General features: G+C 40.8%; 1 protein-coding gene across 2 annotated transcripts in view; it reads left to right on the top strand.

The window, feature by feature from the left end:
* Window positions 1-11903, top strand: part of vps8 (VPS8 subunit of CORVET complex) — a 129730-nt gene that overhangs the window by 16682 nt on the left and 101145 nt on the right. For both annotated transcript variants that reach the window (XM_058380403.1, XM_058380402.1), the window contains exons 7-18: window positions 1-24; window positions 239-325; window positions 407-474; window positions 1310-1463; window positions 3118-3177; window positions 3884-3991; window positions 5672-5752; window positions 6170-6340; window positions 7601-7675; window positions 9055-9090; window positions 9173-9263; window positions 10206-10252. The exon at window positions 1-24 is cut by the window's left edge and continues 101 nt beyond it. In XM_058380403.1, coding sequence (XP_058236386.1) covers window positions 1-24; window positions 239-325; window positions 407-474; window positions 1310-1463; window positions 3118-3177; window positions 3884-3991; window positions 5672-5752; window positions 6170-6340; window positions 7601-7675; window positions 9055-9090; window positions 9173-9263; window positions 10206-10252 — 1002 coding nt within the window. The remainder of the gene's footprint in view (window positions 25-238; window positions 326-406; window positions 475-1309; window positions 1464-3117; window positions 3178-3883; window positions 3992-5671; window positions 5753-6169; window positions 6341-7600; window positions 7676-9054; window positions 9091-9172; window positions 9264-10205; window positions 10253-11903) is intronic.

Here is an 11903-nt window from a genome sequence, read left to right as displayed (position 1 = left end):
CTGTGCGGCTTCGCTAAGGGACAGGTACCACACACACACACACACACACACACACACACAGACACACACACACACACACACACACACACACAGACACACACACACACACACAGACACACACACACTTTAAGAATCCCATTATCAGCAAGTTAATATTTGAAATATGAGACTTTTCATTCAGGTTACATTAGATACCATTAACCATTAACACTTCACTGTCCACTCTCTATTTATTCAGATTACCATGTGGGATTTGGCTAACGGGAAGCTCCTGCGCACCATTACCGATGCCCACCCACCTGGAACGGCCATTTTGCACGTGAAGGTAGAGATTACGTGACCGTCTGACATACGTGCACGTGGAACTTTTCTACAAAATTACGTTCTTTTTTCTTCTTTCTTCCAGTTCACGGATCTACCGACGCTTGCTGTGTGTAACGACAGCGGCGGGTCTGTGTTTGAACTCTCATTCAGGTGGGAAAGCTCTCTATCTATCTATCTATCTATCTATCTATCTATCTATCTATCTATCTATCTGTCTATCTATATCCATCCATCTATCTATCTATCTATCTATCTATCTATCTATCTATCTATCTATCTATCTATCTATCTATCTATCTATATCCATCCATCTATCTATCTATCTATCTATCTATCTATCTATCTATCTATCTATCTATCTATCTATCTATCTATCTATCTATCTATCTATCTATCTAAAGCTAAATTTGATTTGTATGTCTGCTTGAATAGGACTGGTTTCCCTCTCTCTCTCTCTCTCTCTCTCTCTCTCTCTCTCTCTCCACAGCCATTTAATCGTTTCAGAAAGATACAAGCACATCGTTGTTATTGCCACATGAAATAACGCTTTTGACCAGCAGGAGGCAGTAGAGCCTAATTTTCCAGCGTCCCTCTGCTCCTAACCCTAACTGTACCTTGTTAGGAAAAAAGTCCATTGATCACTAGTTATTTATACTCAATCAATTTTGAATCAATGCCGTGAGAATGGAGATGTGATTACTCCAGGAGCTTTTTTATTTTACATTTCTTCATTTCGTGAAATTATGTGCCGCTGGTTCTGCATCATCTCTCGGTCATATGTGTGTGTGTGTGAGTGTATGTGTGTGTGTGTTTGTTTGTGTGGCTGCTGAGTGATGGAAGAGCCGCGAGTCATTTACCGATCACTGCTATCACACAGAGTAATGGGTTTGACTGCAGACTGCTGAAAGCCTTGATGATTTTATTTGTCCTCGCGCTCTCATTTTGTCTCACTCCTTTTCTTTTTTTTACCTTTTTTTCTCAGCAGGAGGGTGATGGGGATGAGGACGTGCGAGTCTCGGTGTTTGTTCAGTGGCAGTAAGGGGGAGGTGTGCTGCGTTGAGCCGCTGCATGCAGCCCCTGAGCTTAAAGACCATCCCATCACTCACTACTGCCTGCTGGCCATGGCCTCACTCACCAAGGTCTCACACACACACACACACACACACATTAATTCTCTCTATAATAATTCTACATATTCTCACTGTCCTAGACATTAGGTATGTCAGATTCATTAAAAAATTCCATTCAAATATTAATGACTAATATATATTAAAGAAAATTACATTGCTTTTATCAGAATAGCTTCACTATATGTTTATATCACATAAACCACTGAAGATGGTCTCTTGTATCTAGTAGGAAAGGTTTAAAGAATTTTTACACACATCCTTACACTAAAGGTCTGTCACTAAAGAACTCCGGTGTGGTCATGTCACTATGTCACTATGTCACTGTCGGGTTTTCTGACAATATAAACAACCTATTGATTGAGCGAGTGCTAGAAAAGTTAATAGGAATGGTACAGGAGAGTTCCAGCAGTGTTGTGTGTGTGTGTGTGTGTGTGTGTGTGTGTGTGTAAGCTATTGGTGCGTCTAGATTTAATGAAATTGTAATAACTGTCTGCTATTTAAGTCATTAGTTTATGCATTGAAGCTTGTCAATATAGATTAACTCTGTCATAAAGAAAGCTTTAAATGCAGTTTTTTTCTCCTTTTTTACATCTGGTATATTAAAGTACATATGTAAAAAATGTATTAAAGTTTGTATCAAAGTACAGTGTGTATATATGTATATATATATATATATATATATATATATATATGTACTGATCAGGCATAACATTATGACCACTCAGAGGTGACGTGAATAACACTGATGATCTCCTCATCATGGCACCTGTTAGTGGGTGGGATATATTAGGCAGCAAGTGAACATTATGTCCTCAAAGTTCATGTGTTAGAAGCAGGAAAAATGGACAAGTGTAAGGATTTGAGCGAGTTTGACAAGGGTCAAATTGTGATGTCTAGACGACTGGATCAGAGCATCTCCAAAACTGCAGCTCTTGTGGGGTGTTCCCGGTCTGCAGTGGTCAGTATCTATCAAAAGTGGTCCAACAGTGGTGAACCGGAGACAGGGTCATGGGCGGTCAAGGCTCATTGATGCTCGTGGGGAGCGAAGGCTGGCCCGTGTGATCCGATCCAACAGATGAGCTACAGACGTTGCTACGGTTCTGATAGAAAGGTGTCAGAATACACAGTGCATGATGGAGTCAGCAAAAGTGGGACCAACACAATATTAGACAGTTGGTCATAATGTTATGCCTGATCGGTATACATGTTACGTATATAAAATATGTAAATGTAAACAAAAAAATATGTAAATACATAAAGAGAAACATACTTCACTTTTCAGAACTACCTATCTCTCTCTCTCTCTCTCAATATATATATAAGATAAACTTTCACCATTACGTGCCGCTACATAAATGTTATGAGAAATGAAATTGTTTGTGGATCAATCATAAACAAGCACCTGCTGATATTCATTTCTAATCCTGCTTACCTCCTTAAACACTCAGATACGCTTACACACACCTTCTTCTGTTTCTCCTTCACATTAACACCTGCACTGGCTGAGAACACTGTTAATGAACAGCAGTCTCTCTCTCTCTCTCTCTCTCTCTCACACACTTTCTCCCCCCCCCTCTCTCTCTGTCTTTCTCTCTCTCTCACACTTTCTTTCCTCTCTCTCTCTCTCTCTCTCTCTCTCTCTGTCTGTCCCCCCCCCTCTCAGATTCTAGTGATCGGACTGAAGCCGTCTCTAAAGGTCTGGATGACTTTTCCGTACGGCAAGGTATTGTGCAGAATCATCATTACTGTGTGTGTGTGTGTGTGTAAGAGCTGGGTAATATAACACACACCTCTTGTGTGTATGTGTGTGAGAGAGAAAGATTTTGATGTGAAATCTGTACTGAAAGACAGCGCATTTATTTCCCTTTTTTACCTCTTTGGCACTTTCTATCACTTTCTTTCTCTTTGTCTTTCGCTCTTTTTTTTTGCTCTTTCTGTCTTTTTTTTCTTCCTTCTGTCAGACGAAGCCACCCAAGAGCACAATGCGTGCTGACACTTTTCTCATTCTCTCTGCATCATCGTCTCTCAGCTGTAGAGCTCTGTAGAGAGGCATAATTATTTTCCTCAATAGGCCTTTTTTTCCCTCCCTCTTTCTTTCTCCACCGCCATTAGACTGCCAGGGACCGAGAGCGTCGTGTGAAGCCATGGTGCTTGATCTGAACGCTTATGTCTGCCGGTATTGGAATGATAAGTGGCGTCCAGTCAGTCTGGAGTCCTTCATTCCCTCAGAGCCTGATTGTTCTTAAAAAAAGAGAGGGAGAGTTTTGTCCACTTCCCTCATGTCGCCTGTGCATTAGCATACGTCTCTTTGTGCTTTCGTGATTGGTTCCTGGGTGTGAGGGTTACGTTTTTTATCTCTTTCTCTGTACTTTTGTTTGACAGACAGGTTGTGTGTTTTTTTTTTATTGTTATTATTGTTATGACTGCAGACAGACCCTGCCAGCGTGCCCCAGTTGGCATGGCAGTTTGTAGCGGCACAGAAAGCAGTGAACCCCATCCTCGCCTTCTGTAGAGGAGACACTGTCCACTTCCTGCTGGTAGGAATAATGAGCATTTTATACACTCACAGATACTAAGGCAAGCTCTGTTGAGAGATTCTGTACAACTACACCAAATTTCTGTGTCAGATTAGTTTTTAATGGTTTTTGTCACTGTTCCTCAAGCAGGAATAATTCACACGGGAGTCTGGAATGGATTCCTGTTCATTGTATAGCTATGCACATTGAATAGGGTGTAATGTAATATAACGATGTTGTGTAGTCCATTTATACATACTATATATATATATATATATATATATATATATATATATATATATGTATATGTATATATATATGTATATACATATATATATACATACTATATATATATATATATATATATATATATATATATATATATATGTATATGTATATATATATGTATATGTATTTATACATGTTGTATCTTGTTATTAATCTCCTGTAACACAAGGTTTTCTTGGTTAAAGGAGAAGTTCACTTCCAGAACAGAAATCTACAGATAATTTCCTCACCCCCTCGTCATCCAAGATGGTCATGTCTTTCTTTCTTCAGTCGTAAATGTCTGAGGAAAACATTTTGGGATTTTTCTCCATATAGTGGACTTTAATGGTGCCCGTAAGATTGAACTTCCATAGTGCAGTTTAAATACAGCTTTATAGAGCTCTAATCCATCCCAGCCCAGGAAGAAGGGTCTTATCTAGCCAAACCATTGGTCATTTTCTTTGAAAAATAAAATATTGTGTACTTTTATGGAGAAGGAGGATCGCTCCTCCTTCTCCACACTAGTAAATAGTAGTCTGTAGCTCCGCCTACTTCACGCGTAACCTTCCGAAGTGATTACGTAGTACGTAGCGTCGCGGACGCTCATCCCAGAGCTGGCGCTAGACGAGCTTTTGTGGTTAAAAAGTATGCAGTTTTTTTTTTTTCTAAGAAAATGACCGCTAGATAAGATCCTTCTTCCTGGGCTGGGATTGTTTAGAGCTCTCTGAAGCTGTATTTAAGCTGCATTATGGAAGTTCAATCTCGCGGGCACCATTGAAGTCCATTATATGAGGAAAAATCCTGACATGTCTTCCTCAAAAATCTTTATGACTGAAGAAAGAAAGACATGAACATCTTGGATGACGAGGGGGTGAGGAAATTATCTGTAGATTTCTGTTCTGGAAATGAACTTCTCCTTTAATTGAACACCTTCAGAGATTTAGCCGCAGCTCCAGAGCTCCAACACGTTCTAGGCTGAAATGGTTAACTAATTAATTTGCACCCCTGTGCTTTTTTGAATAATAAAAAGACTTTCAGATTTGATAGTGTATTTGTAAAAAAAATAAAATAATAAAGGCATAGAGCAAAATAGAGGCATAGAGTTTTATCAGTATATGTTTCAGCTGTCATTTTCTATAAAACTGTTATTGTAAAGCTTTTGCACTTGAATTAATCCTGCATAGTGTATGAAACGAATAATTCTTAAAATTCTAATCATGATTGGAAAGCATTATTACTGGAAATCAGAATGCACAGCTTTACAAGGTTGAGCAAGATCGAAATCGAACCCAAGTGTGATGTTATTAGAGAATGAAATCCCTTCATGGTGATAGACACTGATAAACATTAACACATGCTATCACTGGTAATGTAGGATGCTTAAAGAGGATTTGATTGACAGTTGTGTGTGTGTGTGTGTGTGTGTGTTTGCAGGTGAAGAAGGACGAATCTGGAACTGTCCATGTCATCAAACAGCGACAGCTCCAACTCAACTGTGACCTTATCAGTCTGACAGTGAGTACATCCCTCCGGCCTTCGCCTCTGTGATCAAATTCACACATTAAACACATCTTACACACACACACTCGCACACACTTACTCACACACACAAATAGAATTGTTCCAGCATTGTGCTGTGAACGATCCTGTTCTGTTTATAAAGCAGAAGCCTTCACCAGCCAACACAGTGGGTGCCTCTGGCGATTTTTATGTCTTTCCTTTATCACTTTTTAATGAAAGTGGGTCTTATAGAGGTGGAGGATAGGTTGGAAATGATCTATCACAGCGTTATAAAATAGTATACATATTAACAACAGAATACATTTTTATCCAATCCACTTTTCATACACATTTTATGGAGGTGCAAGCTAAAACTCCTTTAAGTTTTTCTGTGTTTGTTGAACCTGTAACTTCTTTTTCTGTCTCCCTCAGTGGCTGAATCCTCGCACGCTGGTGTTGATGGACAGTGGAGAGAAGCTGCACGTGGTGGATCGGCCCAGTCAGGAGGAGCTGGAAACTCTGGACCTGGCCGAGGTGCAGCTCGTCTACAACAGCAGTCATTTCAAATCGCTTGCTACAGGAGGCAACGTCAGCCAGGCCCTGGTGAGTAACACCCAGAGGGTGACGAGATTTATCAGCTCTATATTTAATAGAGCTCTAATAAAGACATCTGAAATGAACATACATGGTACAGTAAGCTATGGCAGTGTAGTGGTCACTGGCAAACGCACAACTTGCTTACGTTATCTATATTTATTTAGTATCTCCGTCTGACCTACAGTAAGATCAGCGCTGTCTTTTGCTGTATCATTAAAGTTACACATTAATATACACATCTTGATACATGATTGACAGACTATCACTAAAAGACATAGAGGCGACACCTCCCTCAAAGTGACTGACAGACATAGAGACCACGCCTCCTATGAAGTGACTGACAGACAAAGAGGCTATTCCTCGTTCATCGAGACTGACAAACACAGGTCACTCTCCCTTCACTTTGGCTGACAGACACAGAGGCCACACCTCCTTCACTGTGACTGACAGACACACAGGCCACGCCTCTTTCACTGTGACTGACTGGCACAGAATCAACACCTCATACACCTTGCCTAATACACACAGAAGCCACGCCTCCTTCCATGTGACTGACAGACACATAGGCCACCCCTCCTTCACTGTAACTGACAGACACTTAGGCCACGCCTACTTTACTGTGACTGACAGATACATAGGCCATGCCTCCTTCACTGTGACTGACAGACACAAAGGCCACACCTCCTTCACTGTGACTGACAGACACAGGCCACGCCTCTTTCACTTTGACTGACTGGCACAGAATCAACACCTCATATACCTTGCCTAATACACACAGAGGCCACGCCTCCTTCATTGGGACTGACAGACACATAGGCCACGCCTCCTTCACCGTGACTGACAGAGACCACACCACATTCACTGTGACTGACAGACACATAGGCCACGCCTCCTTCACTGTGACTGACTGGCACAGAGTCAACGCATCATACACCTTGACTGATACACACAGAGGCGACACCTCCTTCACTGTGACTGACAGACACATAGGCCACGCCTCCTTCACTGTCACTGACAGACACAGAGACCACACTGTGAGTCAACACCTTATACACCTTGACTGATACACATGGAGGTCACTACACCTTCATTGGGACTAACAAACATAGAGACCACACCACATTCACTGTGACTGACAGACAGAGGCCACGCCTCCTTCACTGGTACTGACAGGTCCACAGGCTACACGTCCTTTGCGTCACTTAGTTATATAGACACTAGTAATACAGATATCGTATTTATCTCTGTGATCTTTTCATTCTGCAGGCTTTGGTGGGAGAGAAGGCGTGTTATCAGTCTGTGTGCAGCTACGGAGGCCAGATCGTCTACCTGGGAACAAAAGTATGGCTGTAAAAAAAAAAACACCAAACTTAACTTCAACATAAGAGATAGTTTAACTTTTACTTGGGAGGTTGCAGGTCTTTAACACTGCCGCTCATTAAAAAGTGCCCCTTTTTCTTTCTCACCGTTTTGTTTGTGATGTTGTTTTCAGTGAGCAGGCTGTGTACTGATTGTGTTTAGGTGTAGTAGATAGAAATTCTAAGCTAAATGAAGGGGGTAGACTGTGGTTTCTGGCCGACTCCTCCATCACGTCTCGCTGAGCTTTTGGCACACGCCACTGCAATTATGCTAATTCGACAGCATGCATAATGTGAATCGTGTGAATATTCATCGAGGTCTGCTCGCCTTGCCGCCCCTCCGTGAACTGCCAGTTACCTGAGAGGGAGTGAAACAGGCAAGGAGAGAAAGAGTGCTTCTTGTTAAAGTGTCAGTGGGTCACTGTAATCACAACGTACAGTGTAGAAAACGGAGACGAGCACTCGTATCGTATCCTAATTGCTCAACCTAATTGCTTTATCACAGTTTGCAATATTATCATGATATCGAGGTTCTCCATCGTCTTCCAATTTGTCAGCCAATTAGCGCTCCTTACGTACACACCCACAACACAGGAAAGGTGTGGGTGGTTATAAATATACCGAATTTCTAGAACTTTTTATAAGGACATCCCTCTTTCTGTTGCCACTTCGTCAGTGCTTCTTGTAATTAAACACATCACCTCTCCAGGAATATCTTAATAGCCACCTGTCCCTGTTTCTACATATAGATTAAATATTGCACTCAGCATCTGTCTGTGTAATTTATTCATTAAGGTTGGCTGTTTTTAAGTCCTAATAATATCCAAGCACGGAAAGTTCAAACGCTTAAGCCGTCATCAAAAGTCAGTACAAATGAGCAAATCAGCCTCTACGAGCCGTTAAACAGAAAACACTGACCTTTTATAAAGCGTGAATATCAGTGAAGCTCGGCCGGTCCGAACAGGTATATTGACAGACGTTTAATACGACATTTCCTTTTCCTATTAATGCTCGGATTTAGTTATGCAGAAAGGTCACAAAGAGGTCGTATATTTAATCACTAAATATAATTGAATAGGAAAAAAAACGAATTATAGAGCGAGTCATTTAAATTATTTCTCGGACAGTCAGTGTAATAAATTAAAACCACATTATTATTATCATTTCGATGATTATTTGCTGCTTTTTTGTCATTTGCGTTTTCTTGCCAATTTCTTTTCCATGTCGTTATCTGTGTCGAGCGAGTGCTACGAAGCCGGAGAAAGAAGCGTGAAGAAGTCATTCAGAAATGTCTGAAATATTTGAGTATGCACGCATTTTCTCTCGGCTGTATCTGAATCATGTTTGTTTTGTCTCGTGCAGTCTGTCCATGTTATGACCCTCAGAAACTGGAGAGAGGTAGGTGGTGGATGTTTAAGGTTTATATTTTTTTTCTTTTACGAGACTGGAGCTCTGTAGTAATTCACCAGTTTCTTTGCAGCGCGTTGATCATTTATTGAAGCAGGAGAAGTTTACAGAGGCGCTTTCTTTAGCCTGGTCGTTCCATGAAGGCACAGCCAAAGCAGTATTGGGTGAGTTCTTCATTCGTTCTTAAAATAGAGTTGAACGTATCGTGAGTATACGCCGGCCAGGCATAACATTATGACCACCTGCCTAATATTGTGTTGGTCCCCGTTTTTGCTGATAAAACAGCCCTGACTCCATCATGCACTGTGTATTCTGACACCTTTCTATGAGAACCAGCATTAACTTCTTCAGCAATTTGAGCAACAGTAGCTCGTCTGTTAGATCAGATTACACGGGCCAGTCTTCACTCCCCACGTACATGAGTGAGCCTTGGCCGCCCATGACCCTGTCTCTGGTTCACCACTGTTGGACCACTTTTGATAGATACTGACCACTGCAGACCGGGAACACCCCACAAGAGCTGCAGTTTTGGAGATGCTCTGATCCAGTCGTCTAGCCATCACAATCTGGCCCTTCATCAAACTCGCTCAAATCCTTACACTTGTCCATTTTTCCTGCTTCTAACACATCAACTTTGAGGACAAAATGTTCACTTGCTGCCTAATATATCCCACCCACTAACAGGTGCCATGATGAGGAGATCATCAGTGTTATTCACTTCACCTCTCAGTGCTCATAATGTTATGCCTGATCGGTGTATGATGGTCAGAGCAATGTTTCTGAAACCTTTTACAGTTAAACAATTCAAAGACAGTAATAGTTGCGATTTATAAATATTTGTTTAAATGTGACAATAATATTTTTGCTGTTTATTAGAGCCAAGGAATTCCCATCCTTTCCAGCTACACAATACAATATAATTACAATTGTCTTTAGCTTTCTGTTTACAGGTGTAGTATCTTCTATAATACAAGGCTGAGATTTCCACTAATGTGAAATATTTAGAAACTTCATAGCTCCTAAATACACTCTCCATGCACTCCGCTTTGGTTTTGCCTCGTTTGGACGTTACAGTAATGTTCTTCCTGTTTTGATGGACATCGCAGGTCTGTTCGGCGACCCTGCCAAGCGGAAGGGAGTGGTGGCTGACAAGGTAACACCTGCCGTAACGTATAAACGCCACAGGTTCTGAAAGAGCTAATTAGCCATAAAAAATTGAGCGACTGAATGACAGGCTGCCAAGTGACTCAACCTGAGAAGTTTTAAAAGCATCCAAGAACTGTTTTTGCTTGTTAACGCCCTTCAAGGACATTTGCTGTTGTGTGAATTGAGAGAGAGAGAGAGAGAGAGAGAGGGAGAGAGCAGATGGGAACTGGCTGTCACTAACATCGGGACAAAACTCACTCAAACCCATGCACGGATAAATGAAGGCAGAATCTTTCCATTAACCTCCCCCTGAAAGTGTCATTAAAATGCCATTAAAAAATCTACAATGCTACAAAAACATCACTAAATCACTACACATTACGCTTAATTGAAAGAGCCAGGATGTATGAATATGTAGCATTATGCGTGAAGATGCGATTTGGACACACCCTTATCTCCCTCTGCATATCAGACAGCTAGCTAGATAGCTAGCTAACACTTGCTAAGTTAGCTCACCCTTAATCACATGAGATTTCAGCTCCTGAGTCTTGATAGATTAAGATGTTCGTTAAGATGATCCCAAGTTTTTTTTTCACTAACTTTAAGTGATCTTATCCTCACTTATCTTCAATTTTTCATCTATACCTCAGTGTATTGCAAATTCCTAACACACATACATACAGCTATCCCTCAAATTCCTAACACACAGATGTACAGCTATACCTCATTATACCTCAAATTCCTAACACACAAATGTATAGCTATACCTCAAATTTATAACACAAATGTACAGCTGTACCTCACTATACCTCAAATTCGGAACATATAGATGTACAGTTATACCTCAGTGTACCTCAAATTCCTAACACACAGATGTACAGCTATACCTCACTATACCTCAAATTCCTAACACACAGATGTACAGCTATACCTCACTATACCTCAAATTCCTAACACACAGATGTACAGTTATACCTCACTGCGCCTCAAATTCCTAACGCAGATGTACCTCACTATACCTCAAATTCCTAACACACAGATGAACAGCTGTACCTAACAAAACCTCAAATTTCTAACACATAGATGTAAAGCTATACCTCAAATTCGGAACACAAAGATGTACAGTTATACCTCAGTGTACCTCAAATTCCTAACACACAGATGTACAGCTATACCTCAAATTCCTAACACACAGATGTACAGCTATACCTCACTATACCTCAAATTCCTAACACACAGATGTACAGTTATACCTCACTGCGCCTCAAATTCCTAACACAGATGTGCCTCACTATACCTCAAATTCCTAACACAGATGAACAGCTGTACCTAACAAAACCTCAAATTCCTAACACATAGATGTAAAGCTATACCTCACTATACCTCAAATTCCTAACACAGATGTGCAACTATACCTCACTATACCTCAAATTCTTAACACAGATGTACAGCTATACCTCACTATACGTCAAATTCCTAAAACGCAGATGTGCCTCACTATACCTCAAATTCCTAACACACAGATGTACAGCTATACCTCAAATTCCTAACACACAGATGTACATCTGTACCTAACAAAACCTCAAATTCCTAACACATAGATGTACAGCTATACCTCACTATACCTCAAATCCCTAATACATAGATGTACAACTATA

Source organism: Hemibagrus wyckioides, linkage group LG26, assembly GCF_019097595.1.
Source record: "Hemibagrus wyckioides isolate EC202008001 linkage group LG26, SWU_Hwy_1.0, whole genome shotgun sequence".
In the NCBI taxonomy this organism is placed as follows: domain Eukaryota; kingdom Metazoa; phylum Chordata; class Actinopteri; order Siluriformes; family Bagridae; genus Hemibagrus; species Hemibagrus wyckioides.
Note: the sequence above shows the minus strand (reverse complement) of the source record. Positions and strands in the feature narration are given on the sequence as shown.